Source organism: Suricata suricatta, chromosome 4, assembly GCF_006229205.1.
Source record: "Suricata suricatta isolate VVHF042 chromosome 4, meerkat_22Aug2017_6uvM2_HiC, whole genome shotgun sequence".
NCBI lineage: Eukaryota > Metazoa > Chordata > Mammalia > Carnivora > Herpestidae > Suricata > Suricata suricatta.
In genome coordinates, this window is record NC_043703.1 from 112,114,879 (window position 1) to 112,140,040 (window position 25,162).

Genomic DNA, 25,162 nt, shown 5'->3' on the forward strand with positions numbered 1-25,162 from the left:
GCTTACATATTACAAATGCTTCAGGTGGCTCTGATTCGAGTAGAGGAGGGAGGGAGTGTGGGCTTAATGAAAGAGTGATAAAGAGAATACCTCTGAGCTTTAGCAAAAGGTCTGCTAAGCACTAAGGAAACAAAGTGAATTAGGAGGTACTTATTAAGCATTTATACAGCAAAGAAGTGATGGTGTCAGCTTTATTACTACTGTTAAATTATCAGAATCAAAGCCCCCATAGATTTCAGAAAACAAATTTATTCATAAAATATATAAAAAGATGTGACAAAAAAGGCTAGAAAACTCCGCAGTCTTATACATCTCAATATCACTTACCACTCAATAACCAAAAGTCTAATTTGACTCTTGTTTCTAAAGTAAAAAGAGGTCATTATAAATATTCACTTTGTAGATAATATTTCATTTTATGAGTTATAGAACTAAAAACCGTTACCCAAATCTAATCTGACAATGCCATTTTGGTATTTTATAAAGTAGTATTCTTTCCAGAAATTTACTGACACTGAAATCTCTCAAAATATTTATGAAGGTTAATTCATGGTAGTTTTACCAAAACAAACAATTTTAAACCAGGTGTTACGGTAAAGTATTATAACTCTGGTGATGAAAAACATAAACATAAACATATGTTTATATATAATCAAGTATCAGCTTTTTCTTAGAAACAGAGGGGAGAGGAACAGAGCTGGCCCTGGAGACAGTGGTGCCCCCTGCGCTAACAGACCGCAAACCTGTATCCAGTGAGGTCACCGTAACATACCGCTCAGCATTGACATTTCACACCCAGAGACAGGCTAGTCTGGACGTTTGCATCTGGGGTTTGTTTTCTCAGTCAAATCCAACTCTTTTCAGTGAAGGTCAGAGGATTCCAGGGCATGTTCTAAATATACTATGAGTGTTCTTCTGGAAGGTTTCAAGTCCAAAGTCTCCAGATCAAATTTTATGGAGTTTTGTAACAATCAGTACTCTTACCATTTGATCAAATGAACTACAGACACAGAGCCCTCTTTTATCTGGACTCCAGTCCAAACTGGAAATGGGCTGGGTAGACAAGGTGACGTTCTGCAGAAGGCTGACGGAGCCGGCCACGCCCATCTCCACGCCCTCAGAATCTTTCTTGGACCGCTGAATAGGGTATTCACTGCAAACAAGACCAGAGTGGTAAGGAGAGAAATCTTAACATTCTCCACATTGTGTTTATAGACATATAATCTGTGACTCTATTTTTACTTCTCAGTTGATTACTAGAACTAATAAATACTTACAGAATCTTCCTAATGTTGAGTTTCATACAAAGAGACATTATTTCAACCTCAACAGCTTTAAAAAGGGATTGGTTCTACTAAAAACATTTTTTTAGAGAGAGAGAGAGAGAGAGAGAGAGAGAGAAAGAGCGAGCGAGCCTGCTCTCAAGTAGGCTCCGTGCTCAGCGTGGAGCCCAACACAGGGCTCACTCCCTGACCATGAGATCATGACCTGAGCCAAAGTCAACAGTCGGACACTCAACCAGCCGAGCCCCCGAGGCGCCCCACCTAGAAGCCTCTGAACGCCTTCTCTGCACAGCGTGTCTACATTTTCTTTCCATATAAAAGTTTCAGACTTATCTAGCATTCTTTTTGAGATTTATTTGTGCTCCTGACAATCTTTTATTGCAATTCTTCTCTCGAGTCAGTTTGCTGGACACTACAGGCCGAACAGGTGCAAAAGCAAAGGCTGTCAGTAACACGTGCAGAACCTCACCGAAATACTTCCAGAAGGAAGAACAGACAGTTTCTAACCCTCAAGCTCCATGACACAGACCCGAGCCTGCACACCCTCTGGATACCATTTCCATGGGAACATGCTGCTCAGATATTTTAGACCCTAAAATATCATTGCTTCAAGAAAAAAAAAGCAATTCCAAGAACATTTGTTTCCTTTCAGCTGAAAATATCAATTTATAAAATAAGTAGGGCTGAAGGTTAACAACTATAAATACCAGTTGGTCTAGATTTGAGAGGGTGAAAAGGAACAACCCTCCTTACCACAGAGATGAGTTCCTAGTGAAATACAGGGCTGATCTGCCGCTGAAGGCCTTTAAAGCCTGTTAGGTATTGACTATGATACTACCTTCATTTTGTAAGTGCTAATAAAGGCTATGAGTTTAAAAGGTAAAAGGCAACTCAAAAGCAGAGCAGAAATAGAAGTGATAGGCAGATAACCTACTATTCTTTCTCCTTCTTGAACCATACAACTTCTTTTGATTAAGAGGAATAAGAAAGATATTCAGATGATGAAACCGTTTACAGATTTTTTTTCAGGTCCCTTGGCAAAGGATACAATTATTTAGTATTTTAAATATAATGATTTTTTAAACCCTCTATATTGTCCACTAAAGTTTTAAGAATGTATGTTTGTATGTTTCGAACACATACAAACAATCAGGATGTTGGGGTTCATTCATTCAAAAAACAATTTCTGAATTAACTAGATGAGTACCTCTAGGAACTCTCTGGTGCTCGATAAATATTTATAATTTAAGTGCATTACTATCAAAGGAGACTGGCAAATGGAAATAGAATTAAATGTCATTTTACTTAAACCAGATCTTTTTTGCTGGTGTAATACTTGACAGCAGAGCTCCAAGCCAATTTGAAGATTACTAGATGTCTGTTATGATAAGGATTAAAGTTCATATTGAGATATACTTCAAGTTTCTGTTTTTTTAATGTTTATTTATTTATTAGAAGGAGGGGCAGAGAGAGAGAGAGAGAGAGAGAGAGAGAGAGAGAGAATTCCAAGCAGGCTCCACAGAGCCCAACACAAGGCTCAGTCCCAAGAACCATGAGATCATGACCTGAGCTGAAATCAAGAGTCGGAAGCTTACCTGACTGAGCCACCGAGGCGCCCTGAGATTAGCTTCAAATTCAACGGCATACGAGACTCCACTTTACCCTGTTGTCAAAAATTCTAGCTGCAAACGTGTCTGCACATCACACAGACTACAACTCCATATGTGGATTGCAGAGAAAACTGGAACTAGTTCTTCAAGGAATCAGCCTGAAGAGTTTGATCTCAGGCAGAACAGTGATGTGCTGCTGCGCCATCTGGTCGGCAGAGACTAGTGGGGAGCGCAGCCTGGTTAGGGAGACCCGGTGAGGACAATGGGCAGGATACTAGGAGAAGAGAAGGTATCAGATGGTCTATCCACTGGGCATTCTCCCACGCTCATAAAGCTTTTCCTCTGCTCGTTACTCAAAGGGACTGTACAGTCTTGATCTCAAGCATTCCGTTTTTTGTGCGCTAGATCCCTAAATACTTGAACACTTTCCAACGGTGGCCCTGTTTCTCAGTGCCCCCTGCTATCTTCTAAAAGGAGCTAATAAATAGAGAAGTATTTTGTAGGTGTCAAAGTCCTAGCCACACTGAAGATGATGGTTTTCTTCTTATATCATGAATCAAACTTTATTTTTGAAATATCTTTCATTTATGGGCTTGTGTTATTGGGGTTTTTTTTTCCCTTGAGTGATGTAGAAAGAAATACCATTAAGTCTCTATTTTCATCAGGCCCATAAATGAGCAGCTGACGTCGTATGTGCCATGCAAGGGTCCCGGGACCCAGCACAGTCCAGGCTGTAACTCACACTGCCTCCAGCACACAGAAAGCAAACTCCAGGCAGGGCTTTTCCTGGAGACCCATCTGTGCCTCAGCGCTGTTTGAGTTCTTTCACCACAACAGTGTCTGAACTTGGTCAAGTGAGTGATCAGGATCTAATATTAAGAATTTCAACCCATTTCCTATTCTCTTGAGGCAGTGTTCTAATGACCAGACAGTAATATTTCACAAAGGCTTTTGGTCAGAATTTTCACATTCAAAACAAAACAAAAACAAAAACCGAAAACAACAATAAAAACCTAGCCAAAGCCATGATTTTAAACTATGAAAAGAACTATTCCTAAGCTACCGTGATACATAGAAGACACAACAAAAATGATAAACATATTGAGTATGTCGAAAGAAGGTTAATACTAAGCATAGAATAAGTACGTTGGTTTTTAAAAGCTGACAAAATAACACTTACTTTATACCATTTAAAATCAGTATCAAAATGAACTAAGTCAAAGGAGGAAGAAAGACAACCAAGTTCAATTTACTCCTACTTTCCGCCCACGAGTGACTTCACGAGGAGCCATGAGCACAGCAGGGACTTACTACTTCCAGAGGTGAAGGCTGCCGGTGCCTCCAGCCGTCAGAAAGAGCTCTCTGTTCTGTGGCAGGTGTCGGACCTGCCACACAGTTGATTTATGGGCCTAAACAGGACGAGAGGCACATAACTGGTTTTTACGTTTATACGACAAAGACCGCCCTAGGAAAGAAACACTGTAAGCAAGAATTTTTACCACTATAATTTCAACAACCATTATAAAAGTAATTCAAGTATTTCTGCTCCATCTCTTTATAAGGGCTACAGAGATTTATAAGAATTCATCACAATTAAGAAAAGCATCGTTTTTCTTCCTTTACAAAACAAAGTTCTACTGGATTTAAAAAAAAGATGTTATCAGATTAAAAGTCCACTTAAGTTTATAGTACCATATACATGGATTTTACATATGTAAGAGTCCCTAGCTCACTCTGAGGGAGAAGAAAAACTCAAAATACAAACACATATACTTGATCCTAAGAGAATAAAAGGATAGACTGATTAAAAAAACAACAACCAGCTTTATATTTTAGAGCGGTTTCGCGTTTCCAGCAAACTGAGTGGGAACTTGAGAGAATTCCCATATACAGGCTGAATTTTAACGTAAAGCTGCAAGAGCCTTATCTTTAATGTGTACCATTTGACTTGTCTAGTCTTCAAAATAAGGACCCCATGGGTTTAAGGTCATAATAAGCCAGGATCTTTAGTCAGTCATATTAAATTAAAGATAAAAATGGCAACTGGAAGGTTAACAGCTTGTTAGCACCTCAACAACAGCTAGTAAATCAATGTTAATGGTGTAAAATTCACTGCCAGGAATTTGAGAAACAGGGAGAAAGGAAGGGAGGGAGAGTGAGAGAGGAGAGAGGAGAATGGAAGAGAGAAAGAGGGAGGGAGGAAAGATTTCTACTTTGCAGAAGCAGTGAGACCAACTAACTTGATCTAAGTCATTCTTAGCCACGGTATTTTAGGGAATGATTAGTCTTGGCATTTGACTTAATAGTCTTGTAAGGGGATTACCATGAGCAGATTTAAAATGCATATCAAAATATACCCTTTAACTGTGTGAAAGTCCTCGAGTGGGTCCAACTGTTAAAACCTATTTTGTTTCATAGTTTAAACTTCTCTTTTTTTTCTGGAAATTGATAAAAACACAAAAAGAGGGGCCATGACCTCTTAAAATACACTGGCATCATTTGACAGATTTAGCCATTCCTGGATTAAGTAAATATAAGAAAAACTTTTGAAGATGACACTTTATAATGGGCAGATGAGAACCACATTACAATTGTAAAAGGACAACTTAATAATTAAACTGCTTTATGTTGTTGATACTTAACTATATTCTGAAATAACAAAGGCAAAACAATATTGCTATTTGTTTCTACCTTAAGAATTTAGTTCATCAGGCAGTGACAGTAATTTATATGTAATAATAATTATTATTAGCAGCAATAACAAAAAAGTTCAAAATGGGAAAGTTTAAGAAGCACTACTGAATCCACAATGGAGGGAGAGGGAGCATGAGAGTATTTCTTGAGCAACTTACATACTTCAATCTTCTGGAAACTACAGGTCTGTAACTGATCTTTACTTTTACATTGGAGGATGCTCAGTCACATTCCCAGCCCATCTCTGGCAAATGACCGGGTGCTGCAGCATGAATCTTATGCAGTCCCCTTATTCCAGGCATCACCATCCATCTTTCTTTTTTCTTTTCTTTTCTTTCTTTTCTTTTCCTTTTCTTTTTCTTCCTTTCTTCCTTCCTTCCTTCCTTCCTTTCTTTCTTTTCTCTTTTCTCTCTCTCTCTCTTCCTCTCTCTCTTTCTCTTTCTCCTTCCTTCCTTCCTTCCTTCCTTCCTTTCTTTCTTTCACCAGTATTGTCCCTGTGCTCTGCTTTCTCTTCATCAGTTTTTGATGTAGATACCATATGTTTCCTTCTTAGCTACCTTAAATACTCTTTGGGATGCAGTAAAGTATGTATGTATGTGTGAATGACTAATTTTTTTGAACCTACTATGTATCAAGGGTTAATTCTTGGAATAATTTCACTTAATATAGCAAACCAGGATATAAAATAAGATGCAATGAAATGATATAATGTACATATGCTGTTATGTTCTGAAGAGTATAATTAGATATCAATACAAATATTATATATTTATTAGAAAACACTAGGCTAGGTTTTGATGATCCAGTTCTCAATATCAATTAGTTTTCTTGTGATTGCTCCTAACTACAAAATAACATTGTTAGCGAACTGAAGCCTTTATTATAGTCAAGAAATCTAAAATTAATAAACTTTGGGTACTGTACACAGAAAAACCTGTCAAGCTCCCACAAGAATATATTAAAAATAGCTCCCTTCATATAAAGACCTGGAAAGAACCCTGATGACTAATTCTATCTATTAGTCTAAAACAAGCTATGAACATTCCTCTTCATAGAAAGATATTTCCTTCATATTTACCTTTTCTGAAACAGAGGCAAAACCTTTGGTTGGATGCTGTGTTCTCATATCAAAAACATGAAACTTTCCTTCCAGGGATGTAGCTACCAGTTTATTCATACTTATGTCTTTTCTGTCAAACTCCAAGCTACATACCTGTAATAAAAAATATTTATTATTGATGGTCCAGTGATTACTATTCAGGAGGTTCTTTTAAACTAAGTAAAACAACTTTAAAATTATCAGCTCATGTGAAAAGATTTAAATAATTTTATTTTTTGAAAATCATACATCAAACACCTTTAAATGAAAAAATTTCTTCTTGCGTTAAAGGGCCAACAAAACCATTTTGAGTTCCCCTGTCTGGTAGATTAATTTGGAAAGCCATATAATCTTTTACTGTTATGATGTAATTATTTTTTGATGTTTATTTATTTTTGAGAGAGACACACACACAGAGCATGCACGAGTGGGGGAGAGGCAGAGAGAGAGACACAGAATCTCAAGCAGGCTCCAGACTCCAAGCTGTCAGCACAGAGCCTGACGTGAGGCTCGAACTCACAAACAGCTAGATCATGACCTGAGCCAAAGTCAGACACTTTACTGATTGAGCCACGCAGGCATCCCTGTTATTACATAATTATTTTATACAGTCCAGTGAAAGCTGTTTGAGAAAACAAGAAGGAACCACATTCTTCACTAAAGGGCCCAAAAATCTGAAAGAACTTGTGGAGGCTGTTACTATTCTAATAATAGCAGGAAAAAAAGACCTCTTACTAGCTCATTTTAATATCACACTGCATAGCCCACAGGGGTCCACAGTCAGGACACGGGCTGGAGACTCACCAGGAGTTGTCATACCACATCTGAGTGTGTGTTCACTTTTTGAAGAAAGGGTCCATGATTTTCATTAAATTCTCAAAGGGCTCCCAGCCCATAAAGGTTAAAAACCATTGGCAGAGGGGCTGGACCAAGATGAGTTATCAGAGGCACTCTCCTTCTGAAGTAGTTCGGAGGTGGACAAAAACATGCTCAGAACCCAAATGTACATTACCCCGTTTTTTATGTTCGTTTCCCACCGCAGTGACATATTTCTGAGATCAAACAGTTTGATATCCCCATTGTCATATCCAGCACAAACAACACGTTCCTCTTGATTATAAGCATTGCCTGGAAACCAAGACACAACATTGCATATCTTTATAATTGCTTATTTGAAACTAAACATATCACTTATACAAAATCATACTAGGCAGAATCTCGTTTTGCCAAACCTGATAGGACATCGAGATTATTAAGTTGGTTATCTAATATTGATTTTTTTAAAAAAGTTCATTTGCTGAGATTCTATACTGAAGGGTTGAGTGAAAAAGGATTGAAAGGATGGTTTTTCCCTATTGAATCTGCAGACTAACAGGTCAATTACAGTTCAAACACAGCAGGGTTTGGTAGAATAAATACAGCTATGCTTCTCTTGCTTTCTTGGTAGTAACTATATTTGAATACAAATAGAAACTACTTTAAAATTCATTTATTTTGGAAAATGTTGTCTGGTATTATCTCATCTTTGCAAGGAAATCTGAAATATGTTGTGATACACTGTTATACATTTTTAGTTGTATGGATGGCCGCACCTGAAGTGAGTTTATAATATGTAGTTTAATTCATCCTACTTGGGTCCAGGATGTTTTCTGGAGCATCTCTGCCACTCCTCTCTCCCCACTGCACACCGCCAATTTGATTTTCCTGACACTCTGATCACATCTCATCCTTGCAAAAACCTTCAAAGGTCTGCCACTCCCTCACACATCCCAACACTTCTGACTGTGGCCCTGAGCTACCTTTAAGGCTCCTTCTACCACTATTTCCTTTAACATACTTTCGTGGGCACTTTTCAGGCTATTCCTTATTCTTGACATTTACTCCCAATTTCAGTGGTTGACATCCTATGTATACTTGGTCTCAGGTCAAAACCTTCCTCCCCTGTAGCCATTTCTCACTTGAAGATTCCTTCTATATTCATCCATACTTCTTGTACTATGATTAGTGCAGATATTATGCCCTCTTTACTAAACTCTAAGCCTCTGGCGGATAGAATATGAATCTCTCACACTTCATATGCCCACAGTACAGTACTCTGACATTCATAAAAGGGTCAAATCAATGCACTGTTTTTCAAACTTAATGTCCCCAATTTTAAATTGCACTTATATCCCTTAGATCAAAGAAAGATGAAGGCTTTAATGGACCCACAGATAATTACTTTTTAATTATGACATCAAATTTTACATGATGATTCTAAATACAAATCCTGAAGTATACATGTGTTAAGGTTACATATTATTGCTCATTATATACAAACACATAATAATTCCCATACAATAACATTTTTTAATTTGGAAATTTAAACTTTCCTGTGATTAAATAATAGTGCAATTTTAAAACAACATATAAAACTTAAACAGTTCACCTATACTGTTAAATACCACTATTTTCTATACAGGATTATACTATGAAAAAGGAGAAAAAACATACAGATTTCAAACAAAGTATGACCCATATCCTATAGTAGCAAAAATTATTTTAATTTTGGCTCCCAGTAAGAGATACTAGGGTACATATCAATTAGTCCTACAAAATCAATATTCACTTTAAGTATAGTAACATAGGAACACAGTAATCAAATTATAACAAATAATTCTGTAATGGCATAACCTAAGTTCTAGAAAATAAACATCCTCTGTGTAGAGTATAATGTAAGATTTGTTAAGTCACCATTTGTGTTTGAGTCCCTGCTTAGCTCCATTAATGGCACTTAACTCTAAACTAGGTCTACACTGTAGACCAAGTATATAACAGTAGCAAATATTTTTGAGCACTTAATAATTTAAGCACAATTTTAAGCACGTTACACATACTACTTTATTGAATCCTCATAATACTATTAGGTAAATTCTATTACTAGTTTCATTTTATAAATGCAGAAACTAAGAAACAGACAAGCTTGCTGGATTGCCCACCTAACTGAGCCAAGAAATAAAAAAGTGAGGATTCAAACCTAGGTGCCAGAGGCTGACATTAACCACCATCTCTATTTGCCTCAATAAACTATCAGAATAACCCCCCCACCAAAAAAAACTATAAAGAGACTATCAGGGACCCCTTGAAGCACTGTGCTTTTTTACCATCTGATATATCAAATGCAAGAGTTCTTCAAGAATTTACCAAATGCCACAGTCCAACAGTCTCTCTTGTTTTCTCCTTGTACAGGTTCCATATTAGCAACAGGATCATCTTTTTGTCTTGGGTCCCACACCTTCACAGTTCCTGTTGTGAATACAAGTGAGTTGACAAAATTGAATAGTAAATGAGGACATTTCTTCATTCTCTTCCTGTGGGTTCCTATGTATATGGTGATATTACAGATACTAAAAAACTTGAAAATTTTTCACATATTTCTGACTTCTAATTGGGAAAGTTGTATTTAATATCAGAGATATAACCCATATGTTACTGTCTGACTTGATTTCCAAGTTAATAAATACACAGAAGAGCCAACTACTGTTCTGAAGTTATCAACAAGGTCTGACTGACACGACACACACATATGGTATGCAATTCAGATCAGGTCTTATTTTCCTTGAGCCTAAAACTAATGTACTATTTATTTAGAATAATATCGGTATCCTTTTAATTTTATTTTTTTCCCTTCTACCCATATAATCATTGGCATTTTTCTCATACAGATGAATAAACTCTAATTTTTACATTTATGATTTCTTATATGGAGTTTTAGAACACGCTCTCACAATTAAGCTAAATTTCCCTGTGGCAATAGACATGAGGGAAATATTAAATAAAATTAACACATATTTCTTCTCAATTGAATTTCAACCCCCTCATTTTACTGCAAATTGCAGGGCTACTAACTAAACTCATCACTGCCTGGGAGAAATACAAATGCACTTAATAATGGCTGAAAGGCAAGTACTTGAGTGAGAACAAGAAAAGGACAAAACATCCTTAAAAGGGATAATAAACTCAGGAAAAGGGGAGATATCCCACTAGATTTATCTCCAAGGATAAAATAAAGTTGTTCATTAAAAAGGCTACTTTAAGGAGAAAAACATTTCTCACAAATGTGACAAGAGGTTATTATATTACTCTAGAGGGTTCATACAAATTGGTAAGATTCATATGAAATTTGCAGTAGTTAAATAAGCAAAGAACATAAATGGACAATTCACAAAGAAAAACTAACTAGAAAACAAACATAGAAAGAAGTTAGCACAAGTTGGAATGCAGTACCATTGTTACTTATAAAATCAGGGAGGAGTGGCTGGGTGGCTCAGTAGGTGGGGCATCCAACTTTGGCTCATGTCATGACCTCCCAATTCATGACTTCCAGCCCCACTTCGGGCTCTGTGCTAACAGCTTAGAGCCTGGAGCCTGCTTCAGATTCTGTGTCTCCTTCTCTCTCTCTGCCCCTTCCCCACTTGCCCTCTGTCTCTCTCTCAAGAATACATAAACATTAAGAAAAATTTTGGGAGGGAGCACTTGGATGGCTCAGTTGGTTAAGCATCCAACTTCAGCTGAAGTCGTGATCTCGTGGTTTGTGGGTTCAAGCCCCGAGTTGGGCTCTGGGCTGACAGTTCAGAGCCTGGAGCCTGCTTTGGATCTGTGTGTGTGTCTTTCTCAGCCCCTCCCCCTGCTTTCTCTCTGTGTTTCTCTCAGTCTTTCAGAAGCAAACACTTAAAAATTTTTTTAAATTTTTTAAAATTTAAGGGGAAAAAAAGAAAATCAATGCTGATAGGACAGACTAGAAATCTACCTCATTGATTGTACATTAGAATGTACATGAGTCCTTTGTAAAGTGTGAAAATAAATTTTAAAAATCATAAAACACATTTATTCTAAAAAAGTTAATATACATGATACTCATTCCTTCATTATTTTAAAGTCACTCTCCCAAAACAATAAACAAAAACTTAGAGCAAACATGAGTGCTTATTAACACAGACATGGTTAAGGACATTGTGATGTATCTATAGAATGGAATATTATAGTCATTAAATGATAATTGTGAAGGCAGTAACATTTGCATATGACAAAACATAAAATAAAAAAAGATAAAAATCATAGCCACATAGACAACTATACAAAATTGTATACAAGATTGGAAAGGAAAACAAATCTACTGGTTATGTTATTGTGGAAGACTGAATGCTGTTTTTCCTTATATATTCCATATTTCTTTTATGATAAAAAATAATTGATTTATTTTTAATATTTTATTTATTTTTAAGAGACAGAGCATGAGCAGGGGAGAGGCAGAGAGAGACGGAGACACAGAATCTGAAGCAGGCTCCAGGTTCTGAGCTGTCAGCACAGAGCCTGATGTGGTGCTCAAACCTATGAACTGTGAGATCATGACCTGAGCCAAAGTCAGATGCTTAACTGACTGAGCCACGCAGGCACCCCGGATAATGGATTTCTAAAACACACTCCTGAGTAACTATTAGAAAAATTCATCTCTTTTCTTTTAAAGTACTTTCCTCGTGGTCTCGAGCAGCCATTAAAAAACTAGCCAAACTCACTAACGCACCAAATTTCTCATGTACCCATCGTGAAACAACAAAAATTCTGACTCCTTTACCATCATTTAGAACAACTCTGAATAACAACAGACCTGTCCCTTGCTAGTCACCACAGGGTAGAAGAGCAGAGTTGGCGCCCCTTATCATTCTACAATGCTGAGTGCAAGGAACACAGAGCTTTGATGTTCAGCCAGCTGTCAATATGACAATTTCACAAGTACCCATTCTGCTTTTTAAAAAAAAGAAAGTAAAAAGCTGCCGCCCACCTTATATTGTTTTTGAGCTGCCTCAAAAACCTGTAAAGAAAATGTTAAGTCTTTCAAGGTTCATAGGAAACTACAGTGTTAGTAGCTGAACTAGCTCAAAACTGAAACAGTAAGTGCTATGCCTCTCTCAAAATACCTCAGAAGTAGAAGCAATTGAGGGATATGCAATTAAACTTGCCCATTTAAAAAAACGGTTAGATTTAGGGAGTCAAGGCTACTGGAAAGGATTTCCATAGAGAGAGGACATATTGTTGCACAGGGATTGAGCTAAAGAAAAACATTTAAGTACACAGAATACAAAATACTTTAACTTACCATCTCGGCTTCCAGTCACAATTTCAGGTGCACCTTCCCCAATTCCCAGTCCACCTACACCATCTATGGTATTTATAATTTCTTTATGGCCCTTTACGGAATATACTGGAGTCTCTGGAGCTTCCAAATTCCTAGACAACAGAACACAGCTTCTTACTTACTCCACGTGTCCTAAACATTTAGTCCACTACCAAAATTTAAGAACGCATACCATATTTAGATTTTTGTTTTAAAATAAGGGTTTTGCTATGAAGGTAATTTATACATTTACTTCCAATATTTTCTCTCCACTCTAACTTCTTTTGAGCGCTCAATGAGAATTGCCATCATTCAACTTGGAACTCAAAGTCCTGAGCACACTCAGTGATTCTGAGAGATGATCTATCCCAGCATATGACCTACAAGGTGAGCTTACTAATAAATACAGATTCCTGGGCTCCCCCACAGATGTAATGCATAAACAGCCCCAAAGGTACTGACTCTTTGGTCCACTGAAGTCTGATAATCACTACTTTAAACACAGTAAATTCAAAGTGATTTAGAATTTTCTAAAGCAGACCTTGGTAATCTGATCTTGGGATCTTTTGGAAGGATAAATTATGAGTAGTGTTTACTTTGTATATGTTTCTTCCTTTGTAATGTATTATTTTCTCACTAAATTCCAAACTATTTTCACCTAGTTACATATTTTTCAGTGGATCATCATGCTAGACACAATAAATCTATAGTAGAGCTAGGTGAAGCTTGTCTAAATGCAGGTGAGTTAAGAGAAAGGAATGCAGGAAAGTACTCATTACTATGGGTGTCTGAGTTAGCCAAGATGGCGGGGTGACAGCTCAAGTAAGCTATGTTAATATACCCCTTCTCCAGCCTCCCTCTTTTCTACTGGAGCTTCTACCCACATTTCTCTTTAACAAGTCAGTTTTTGATAACTTACATTCAAAAAAAATGAAGGCAAGTATTTGTGAAATGTAATCTCAACTTATTACGAGGCCAGGCTTAGCAAAATCTCCCTAATTAAACTTTCAGATAGCTCAACCTAGTTTAGAGACAATGTTTATCTTTGTAGCATCACTGAAAGAACCAAGACTAAACAGGACTGAGATTCTACTTCAAAGAATTGCTTTACTGTTTGTACAGACTTTAAAACACTGCGTTTCACAGCATGAAATTATAAGACTTAACAATGACAATAAGTCAGTAATAACCTGTGACTATCTATGCTAAGAAACTATATTAGGGAAACAGCCAATAGTTATATTTGTTGCTTATTCTTATGCTGAAATGTTATTTTTAAAAAGAACATTTAGACTGGTCTCTCCCAAGTTCTCTGAAAGTATATGTAAGAACTGACGCATTCTAATAAATGCTAACTTAATTATTAAGCAGTTAGAGCAAGGGGAAATTAAAATAGCTTCATTCTATTTTGTGATTCTAAAATAAATATGTCAGAGTAACTTAATTACAAAACAGCAGATTCTAACTGAGAATCAAGGAAGATCACCTTAGAAAACATGAGGTAGAGAAGATAGTTTCTTTGTAGAACATTACTATATACTTTAAACAGTTAAAATAAGACATATTCTTGAAAAGTAATTAAGGAGGAATTTCAGCTCATACAATCTAATTTAAATGAGAGAATAACTCAAGGTAGAACATGAAAATTACAAGCATTTGCATAATTATGGTCTTGTTCATTTGTAACAGGTTTATGTTAATTTGGTCAACAGATATGTCCCTAAAAAGTTGTACTTAGATGTTAGCAAAAGCGGTAACAAAAAAATTTTTTTAATGAATTGGGAATTCTACATTTAAAAACTTAAAACAAAAAAACCCTTAGTGTATCGTTCTGAAATGCCAAATGTCTCACTGAAATATAAACCTTATCTTAAGTTTTCCATGTGCAGGAATAGCCCTTTATGTACAAATACAGGGGATTAAATGCTAGCACCAAACAGCATGGGTGGAAATAAATAATGGTAACATTGGTCAAACTAACTAAAGAAAAACAGTATTTTAAATGGATTTTGAACATGATATCTAGAAATATGTATTAAAGGACAATCCTTACATTTTTATAAACAATTAAAATTGAACGAGGAATATTTAAAATTCGAATTCTCCCTTTCAGAGGGAGGGTAACATGACTATCAGAGAAACTGCCTACCTTGTGTCTTAAAATTGACTAAATAATCTTACCATATATGTAGGTTTCCAGCAAAATCTCCAGTAGCTAAATATCTCTGCTGTAAAGATGTTGCGCCAAATGTTCCACATTTAATGGGTTTGGCCTTTTCAATCTTGACAGAGGGAGGGAAAGAGGATACATTATTTATGTAAGCAGCTATTTATAATGCATGATATTTATGGCTCTACTATGGGACTTAAATAAAGCACATAATATAAAAAGCAATTAAAACATTTTCTGATCAAAATTATCCTTTTCCTTGCATCACTTTTCTGTAGCTTAAAAGTACGTAACTGTCAAAAAGAAGGAGTTTTAATTTTGCCTTTCCTCTCATCTCACTAATGAGACATTGAAGTGCTGACAAGTTTACCATCTTCATTGGTTTGCAAATATGAACATTTCAGCGTTTCATGTGGTATTCTTCTTTAAGATCCTCAGTAGGAATGAGAACATAATGAAGATGTTATTCTTTCCAGATGGCTATAGAAACAAAAATGTTTATGTGTCTCTTATAGTTTTCCCTGCAGAACCCTATAAACTGAGAATGTTTATGTCACTGTTCTCTCTGGGACCTTGTCAGTGCACAGAGATCTGCAGACGTGTGAGCGCCAAAGGCACTGCTATTGGTATGGAGTAGCCAATATTTTGAAGTTTCCTTAAAAAGCACTGCTCCAAGTGTGGCATATAATCACATTAGTAAACCAACCACATACCAATGCTCTAGTTAAGGTACGTGGCTTATGGAAATCAAGTACAGGCCATATTGTCAAAAGGATCCTTAGAAATGATATCAAGGGGCGCCTGGGTGGCTCAGTCAGTTAAGCATCCGGCTTTGCCTCAGGTCATGATCTCACAGGTCGTGGGTTCGAGCCCCACATTGGGCTCTGTGCAGACAGCTCAGAGCCTGGAGCCTACTTCGGATTCTGTGTGTCCCTGTCTCTCTGACCCTCCCCTGCTTGTGCTGTCTCTCTCTGTCTTTCAAAAATAAATTTAAAAAAAAACATTAAAAATTTTTAATAAAAAAAAAAGGAAAGAAATGATATCATACAGGGGCGCCTGGTTGGCTCAGTTAGTAAAGGGGCCAACTCTTGGTTTTGGCCCAGGTCATGCTCTCACAGTTCATGGGATCGAGCCTCATGTCCGTTTCTGCACTGACAACAAGCAGCCTGCTTGGGATTCTTTCTTTCTCTCTCTCAAAAATAAATAAATAACAACAACAACAACAAGAAATGATATCATACAATACCCTCCTATCATAGGCAAAGAGCCCTAAGCACATTTGCACAACTCAGGCGTTCTAACATTTTTATGGAGTTCCCACTAGATAAAGTTAATGAACTGGACAGAATAGGATACAAACAGGAGTGAGATTGGCCATGCCCTCAAGGAATTTACAACCAAATAGCAGCTCCTATTGGACTCTTCCCACATATACAGATGCCTTATTCTACTCTTATCCACACCCAAACCTGTGTGGGTCGTCCACTAATCTTTTACTTCCTGATGCTCCCCATTTCTGCCGCCCCCAGCCACCTTAACTCCCTCTGCCCTGGCCACTTAAATCTCTCCTGGAGTCAGCTGCTGCCTTGGCCTGAGAACTCGGGGCAGTGTGAAATCTCATGAGGCTGCTGCTTGAGGCCTGCCCCCCTCCATACTCTATCCCTATAATATCACCTCCCGTTTACGGTCAGCCTCAGCAGGGCCGTCCTATTGTCTTAGTCTGTTATAAACTTTAAGATTTTGTTTTGTTTTTATTTTTATTTCTTTGAGAGAGAGAGCGCGCGCACAGGCGTGTGAGCGCACACGAGTGGAGGAGAGGAGCAGAGGGAGAGAGACCCCAAGCAGGCTCCATGCTGAGTGTGGAGTGGAGCCCAACGCAGGGCTCGATCCCACAAACCTGGGATCATGACCTGAGCTGAAATTAAGAATCTGATGCTCAACTGACTGAGCCATCCAAGAGCCCCAGATTTTTCTTTTTCTTTTTTTTTTTTTAAGTATTACTTTTGGGAGAGCACAACCAAGGGAGGGGCAGAGAGAAGGGGACAGAGGATCAGAAGCAGGCTCCTTGTTGACAGGCTGACGGCAGTGAGCCAGATGTGGAGCTCAGACTCAGGAACTGCCAGATCATGACCTGAGACAAAGTCAGAGGCTCAACCAACCGACTGAGCCACCTAGGCACTTCTATTCTTAATCTGTACAAAAGTAATACATGTTCCCTAAAATATTCAAACAAAACAAAAGTGAGTCTCCCTTTGATGCTCCCCAGTAGTAATTCCCATCCTTCTAGATCTTTTTCTATACATTTATAAGCAAACATAGATTTAAGGAGGCCCATCATGTATTTTCCTTTGACTATTTTTTTTTAATTTTTTTAATGTTTTATTTATTTTTAATACAGAGAGAGACAGAGCATGAGAGGGAGAGGGGCAGAGAGAGGAGACACAGAACTGGAAGCAGGCTCCAGGCTCTGAGCTAGCTGTCAGCACAGAGCCTGACGCGGGGCTCGAACCCACGAACGTGAGATCTGACCTGAGCCGAAGCCGGAGGCTTAACCGACTGAGCCACCCAGGCACCCCTTGACTATTTTTTTAAATAAATTTTTTAAAATTTATTTTTGAGAGAGAGAGACACACACACACACAGCATGAGCAGAGGAGGGTCAGAGAGCGAGGGAGACACAGAATCCGAAGACAGGCTCCAGGCTCTGAGCTAGCTGTCAGCACAGAGCCTGACGCGGGGCTTGAACCCACGAACCGTGAGATCATGACCTGAGCCAAAGTCGAATGCTTACTGACTGAGCCACCCAGGTGCCCCTTAACTATTTTTTTTTTTTGACATTAGCAATATTCTGGATACACTTTTTACCTTCCACAGAGTTTTCCAGTTTCTAGGGGATTTCTTCTTGAAACTTTTCAGTTCCTAGGCCAATGTCATCCCTCCCAGATGGTTTGGCCTGTTTCATGGAATTTAAAAAATAATTTCCCTGCCACTTTAAATGCTTGGCTGGGCACTTCCATATAGGGTCTACATAGCAGTTTTCAAAGAAAAAAATATAGAATCCACTTGACACAAACTAAACTGAACTTTTCTTTAATGATTGAAAAGATATTATTACATGGTACAGGGCTTTGGAAACCCAGCTTGTTAAGCTTTCACACCATTTGTGATCTGGAAATGAGCAGTTACTATGTAGCCAGGTCTACAAGAAAGCATTCACAACCTCCTTGGAAACTGCCCAGTAAACAAAAGCAGTCATCTGTAATAACATGGTTGTAAAACGCCGTATTGATGAGCACAAAATTACAGAATAATTTTTTCTTTTTAATGCATATATGGTCCCAGACAGTATCAGTTGCTCAGAAACCTGATATTCACTTATTTCAGTAATTCTTCCAATTTTATATATATATATATATATTTTAAAGTTATAATGCAGCAATACAAAGAATCAAAAATTTGGCAATTTAACAAAGCAGTTTCCAACTCCAGATCACATATGTGTTCCCCACCTTCCACTTCCTCCAAATAAAAGTAACTGAAACGATATATCAATAGTGGCACAGCACTTAATTACTGTTAGGACACCATTTCTATGGTTAAAGTAATTCTGAGTTCCAACTTATGCCAACTGATGAAATAAACACCCATTCCTTCCTCCATTCGTCTCACACTGGGCCTGGGTGCCCTAAGCAAAGAAGCCATCGGTCATGACTCCCACCGTCTGAGGCAGAGGGTGAAGACAGGCCTCTTGGGTAAGCAGCAGGTAAGCCTCATGGACAAATCTCTGGCTCCAGGGACTCGTGGATTAGGAGCCGTGGGGAGGTTGCATCATGTGTTGTTATAACTCTCCAGGAAAAGTCTTCTCAGGGACCTGGGAAGACTTGTCTCCCGTCTTCTCCTCTCTTACCACCTGAAGCATTCTGCTTCTCACAATTCCACTGTGACTTGTTGCCTCTGATAGGGTTTCTCTTCTTCTTAAGCCACAGAGGAGTTATACCACAAAAGGTGACCTCTACTTCTCAGTCCCTATAGTGAGCACATGGTTCTTCAAAGATTTTACTGCTGGTAATAAAAAACTAGGAAGCAAAAACTTTCCTATGTTATTTCTTCATCTAACTTTCACCTTTTAAGCCTTTGGAACAAAGATTCTCAAACCATGCTCATAGAACACATTAATCTTCCAGCACCAACATTAACTTACACACAGATAGAAGCTTTATAAAGCTAATAGAAGAGCGTCTTGGTGGCTCAGTCAGTTAAGCAGCCGACTTCCGCATAGGTCATGATCTCATGGTTCATGGGTTCAAGCCCCACATCGGGCTCTGTGCTGACAGCTAGCTCAGAGCCTGAGCCTGCTTTGGATTCTGTGTCTCCTTCTCTCTCTGCCTCTCCCTCACTCATGCTCTGCTTCTCTCTGTCTCAAAAATAAAACAAAAAAAAATTAAAAAAAAAAAAGCTAATAGGGGCACCTGGATGGCTCAGTTGGTTAAGCGTCCCACTTTGGCTCAGGTCATGATCTCATGGTTTGTGGGTTTGAGCCCGATGTTAGGCTCTAGACAGAAAGCTCAGAGCCTGAAGCCTACTTCAGATTCTGTACCCCTCTCTCTCTGCCCCTCCCCCCACTCACGCTGTCTCTCAAAAATAAATAAACATTAAAAAATTTTTAAAAACCTATGTTTTTCTCAAACTTAAGTTTTCTTCATTATTTTGTTTAGGTTGTTTGTTAGAAAATATTAGCAAATGAATGCCAATAAGAAAACCTGGAAATGAAGATTAAAACGCTTATGTACACTTGCTTCTTGTGATATAAAAATCACGATTGTATAATGTAGTCAGATTTTTCTACTGGAAAACTCCTTCTTTGTACGGAATTGGAACAAGTATTCCAGTATTTCATGGAGTTCCAAAAACAGCACCACAACGTCCAGACATTCTGGCACCTGAACACATCTGAGAATCTCTACCTTAAAAGGAAAGAACCCAAACTGAGAGACACTCTATTACAATAGATCCTATACTAGGTATTTGCACATTTGTTATTGCAGATTCTCAAAGTCAGTCTTTTTTTTTTTTTTAATGTTCTTATTTATTTTTGAGAGAGAGACAGAGCACAAGCCAGGAAGAGGCAGAGAGGGAGGGAGACACAAAATCCAAAGCATGTTCCTGGCTCTGAGCTGTCAGCAGAGCCCAATGCAGGGCTCAAACTCACAAACTGCAAGATTATGACCTGAGCCAAAGTTGGACACTCAACCAAGGGTGCCCCTGAAAGTCAGCCTTTATTGAAATATAATGGAATGAAATAAAATGCATCTACATTTAGAAGCACAGACTCACAGGAGTGGCACCAAGGCCTATGGTAGACAAAATGTACAAAGCTCTCTGATATCTTGCCTTGATTCTCTGACCTCATTTCCTGCTTCTCTCCTACCACATTCCAGCCACATCTGCTGCTTCCATTTTGCTCTTCAGACACAACAAAATCATTTCTACCTCAGGACATTTGCATCTACTGTTCCCACTGCCTGAACTGCTCTTCCCTCACATCATCATGTCTTTCTTCTCCCAATTCAGATTTCAGATTAAATGTCACCTCCTCCAATCTGAAGTGGAACACCAAATCACTATCACCACCCCATTTAATCTTAGTTGCACTTACCAATAAAATTATTTTATTTATTCAAGTATCTATCTCTGTCCTCTCTAGAATGAGTATCATGAGAATGGGGCCCTATAACATCTGTTAAACACCTTATGGTACTCAACATTTGTTGAATAAAAATATAAATGAACATCTATTAACCTCTCATTCCTAGTGCTGGCGAGAAACCATTGCTGGAGTCCATGATCCCATTTCTCCCATGTTTTCACATGATACACCATATAGTTGCTAGTGTCATTTATACGCAATAATGAAAACATCCATATATTGAACACATCTATCAGATACTGTTCTAGGTGTTCTAGAACAGACCATCACTTTTCTTTCTAATACAACTGCAGGCTAAGAGTTTGGAACACCCCTTTCCAGATGAGGGGACAGGTTTAGAGGACAAAGACTTGCTCAAGGTCCATAATGAGCCAGGAAGATTCCAAGCTCTTTATACTAATTGTGGCTGCCCCTAGACCTACATGTAAACCAATTAAGTTTATTTTGCAGCCCTGATTCCATAAACTGGAGAGTCATTAGAAGTACCAAAGAAATGTTTCAACCTTGAAATAGACTGGTGAGTAAATGGTATTGTCACAAACCGAACCTACTTTCAGATTTGTGTCCTCGGGTTCCTACCTTCATTTGTGTCTTTACAAGATATAAACATATAGTTATCTATGCTTCCCTCATGTTCTCTTTTCTCCTTATACTAAATAAATATAAAGAGATTTATGGATACGAGTAGTCTGTTGTGCAAGAATCAAATTCAACTCAAAATATAAAAACATTAAAAAAACTCACATGTATAAACATCTTATTATTTACATGCCAGTGAGGACTGCAGGCGGCCGAGAAGGGCCGAGCTCTGCTGGCAAATGGACCTACAGAAGAATGGGGGGGTTTTCTAAGATATTCATGGACATCATAATAGCCAAATTAAGAGCGAGCACCGGAGTGAGGCTAATTTTTTATAGTTCACAAAAAGGCTCCCTCCCTGCCTCTGTTAAATATTTTACCGTTGGGAAACAAAGGTTTAAAAAATCCAGTGGTTACTTAAATTTTCCCTGCTAGGGGAAAAAAAAAGCTAAAAAGTTTTATTTTGCAAAGTTTATTCCAAAAAGAAAATTGGTATATATTAATAACTTTTGGTGCAGGACACTAAAAATGACCATGACCTAGCTGTTGGTTCTCTTTGCTACAATAAGTTAACATGATTAAGGAAGCCCATGATGGATAACTCCCATGAGAGCTATTTTTGTTCCATCTGTGGGTGGGTCTAGTACAGCTTGTCAGTATTTCCTCCTCCACATCCTGGCACTACTTTAATTAACAGTAAAAGAGTTAGTCAACCACATGCTAACAAGCAGTGAACTCAGTAGCACAGGGACTAAAAAAGCAGACCGTTGTTAGCTTATTAAAGTATAAACATGCACAACTAGGATTCCATTTTTCAGGGCCACCTCAATCCTTTGTGCCAATTAGAAAAAAGTTGTCCTTTATAGGCTGAGGAAGTCTCACACTTAATAACAAGATAAGGCAAACATCAACAAAGACCTGTTTACTTCCTTCTCATTTTTACCTTGGATGCATGGGCATTGGAACACATGACTTGAGGTGGTTCCACATTGAAAAATCAAGTATTTCCGTAATTCATCTAGCCCAATGGTAGTCAACACTGGTACTTGTTAGAATCACCTGGTTTAGTTTAAAATATACCAGTATCTAGGCCTCACTCCATTCTAAATGCAAGAGTCCCACTGCATCAGCTTTCCTGAAGGTGGGACCAAGGCATGAATGTTTTAAAACACACACACACACACACGCACACACACACACAATCTACAACAGCAACAGAACCTACTGAGCTGATTCTGATTAACAGTAAAGAGCTGAGAATCACTGAACCTGTATTTAACCTGTGTTCTTTTCCACTGCACCATCACAGCCAAACACAAGCTAAATTCTTAAATGTGTTTCTGCATTTGTTTTGTTCTCTCTCTAGACAAGAGGCTCTTCAGAAGGGACTCCTCCAATACCGTGGGCCTTCTTTAGCAGAGCGACGTGAAATAGGAGGTTGTCAACAACGGGCGCTATTGCACTCCGTGAAACAAGTGTGTTCCTAAATGTGTACAGATTATACCTTATTTTAAAAGTCACAGTCTGTAAATGTTCTCTGGTTAAATTTGATATTTGGTATTTGTTCCTAATACTTCACCTGTAAGTTTCTGTCTACTATTTCAATGTTTCCATTTGTTCAAACCCTGACCCCAATTGATTAGTGATCAATAAACCAATATTTAAATTTCCAAGTTCCATCCTTTTACAGACTATACATTCACTTATTCTTTTAACAAGTAATTTATTGAGTGGTTGAACTTTACAAACCACGCTGATGAAAAGACACTGTCCTTACTCTCCAGGAGCTTACAATCTAATTAGAGATTAGACAGAATTACATTATTTCTGGAGCAGATAAGAACCAGCATAATGCAATGTAAAGAGATCACTTTGTGTAGGGATCACACAAATCTGAATCAAATAATCTGAACTGGACCCAAAAATAGGAAAAGGTGCCCGGGGTTAAATGGTAAACTACATAAGCAAGGCACGGTCGAAAAGGGTAAGTCGTGTGTAGGAACTCTGAGTACCTGGCTAGAAAAGACAAACTGGGGGCGCCTGGGGGGGCTCAGTCGGTTAAGTGTCTGACTCTTGATTTCAGCTCAGGTCGTGGTCTCACAGTTCTAGAGTTCAGTTCTGCATCAGGCTCTTCGCTAACAGTGCTGAGCCTACTTGGGACTCTCTCTCTCTCTCTCTCTCTCTCTCTCTGTTTCCCTCTCTCCTCCCCGCTGCCTCTCGAAATAAATAAACAAACTAAAAAAGGAAAGACAAACTTGAACAAGTAAACTGGCACTCACAGAAATTTAAAGTGAGATGGGATCTTAAATACCTTCTAATCCAAGCTTGCCTATCCAAATTGTATTCATTCTTTATCTATCACGGTTTGTTCTTAATGTTTTAATTTAGAGAGAGAGAGAGAGAGAGAGCTCACGCGCACACAGAGGAGCAGAGAGGGGGACAGAGGATCCCATGCTGGCTTCATCCTGATAGCAAACAGGTAGCCCAACTCGGGAATCTGAAATCATCACCTGAGCCAAAGTCCAACACTCAGCGGTCTGAGCCACCCAGGCACCCCAACCTTTACCAGTTTAAAGCGAATCTCCATGCAGATTCTCGCCATAGCTTTTAATCCCTGCAGCTCTCAATCTTCCCTGTAGTCTGTTACAACCCTAATACTTGATTATGACTAATCAACTGAAATCAATGCATTTTTAAACTGTAAACAAGTACAAGAACGTTAGTTAACAAGATTATTCTCTAATTCTTTCACTAATGATATTCACAAAACTTAGACCTTGCAAAGTCTAGTCCTTTGCTTACCACTCCCATCGCTGAGCTTCTGCATACGCTGTTCCTCTGGAAACCTCCTCCTCTATTTCTAGTTTGGCCCAGTTAGCACCTACTCATCCCAAATCTGTTTTTACTCTCATAGAACCATGTTCCTTTATGTTAGAGAATTCATCTCAGTTTGTTTTTATGTATCATCTGTTTCATCATTTAGCTGATTCTCTCTTCCACTAGAAAATAAACTCCATGAAACCGGGGACACTGTCATTCACATGCCTGGGAGAATCAGACAACCAACTGATACTCATTGAAGAATAAGTAGTTCGGATGTCTCCTCCAATTACAGTGCAGGCATCCCGGTGCCAGCTTTGTCTCTGCTTGTATGAAAAAGCATTTTACTAACAGGGCATATTAAAAAGACTCTCCACAAACAACTGCGCACTGCCTAGAAGGACCTCAAATTTAGATTCGAAATCATATTGTCACTTCCCAGAGACCTCGCTCTGGAATGCGAGGGTGGCCTCAGGAAGGGGCTAGCCGAGAATTCAGGACTCAAACCAAACGTTTTCCGTCGGAAGTATTCCTCAATCTTCGATCACCTTCGCTGGTTCCGCGCAGCTCGAGCTGTGCTTTTGGGGGGCGCTAGACGGACGCCTGGGCAAAAAGAAATGCAGACACCCCCACCCCCAGATCCGCACTCGCCCCCTCACCAACGGTAGTCCCAGATCCTGGAACTGGGAAGTCCCGCTTGGCACCCACCTCCCGAAGCAGCTTTAGGTCCCCGTGCTGAATCTCATACAGTTGAATGACGCCGGTGCCCCGCGCGAAGTTGCCCATGGTCACAAATTTGGCGCTGCACGGCACCCACTTACAGTCAAATACCGTGTAGTTGAGGCCCTTCTGAATATGGGAGATGATCTGAGGCTTCTCGAAGGCCGACATGGTCCAGCCAACTTCCCCTCCACCAAGCAGCCCACCCAGACCCTAACAAAGCACTAACCGGGAAACCAGACTCCAAACATTAACTCGTTTCGCCCTCCCATTTGCCGTAGTAGCCGCCAAACCCCGGCGAGCTGGATTTAGTTGTCTCGGGTAAT

At 38.7% G+C, this 25,162-nt stretch overlaps 1 protein-coding gene and 1 long non-coding RNA gene across 2 annotated transcripts; one reads left to right on the top strand and one right to left on the bottom strand.

The window, feature by feature from the left end:
• Positions 1 to 229: 229 nt before the first annotated feature.
• Positions 230 to 25,126, bottom strand: WDR92 (WD repeat domain 92). The gene is made up of 8 exons (XM_029937496.1): positions 24,825 to 25,126; positions 15,022 to 15,122; positions 12,823 to 12,953; positions 9,870 to 9,971; positions 7,699 to 7,814; positions 6,666 to 6,800; positions 4,205 to 4,302; positions 230 to 1,153 (listed from the first exon to the last, which is right to left on the bottom strand). The coding sequence occupies exons 1-8, from the start codon at positions 25,005 to 25,007 to the stop codon at positions 946 to 948; spliced, it is 1,074 nt and encodes a 357-aa protein (XP_029793356.1). The 5' UTR covers positions 25,008 to 25,126; the 3' UTR covers positions 230 to 945.
• On the top strand, positions 13,134 to 22,962 carry LOC115289900. The gene is made up of 3 exons (XR_003907860.1): positions 13,134 to 13,227; positions 21,168 to 21,234; positions 22,663 to 22,962. It is a non-coding gene; the product is annotated as an uncharacterized LOC115289900 (long non-coding RNA).
• Positions 25,127 to 25,162: the final 36 nt, after the last annotated feature.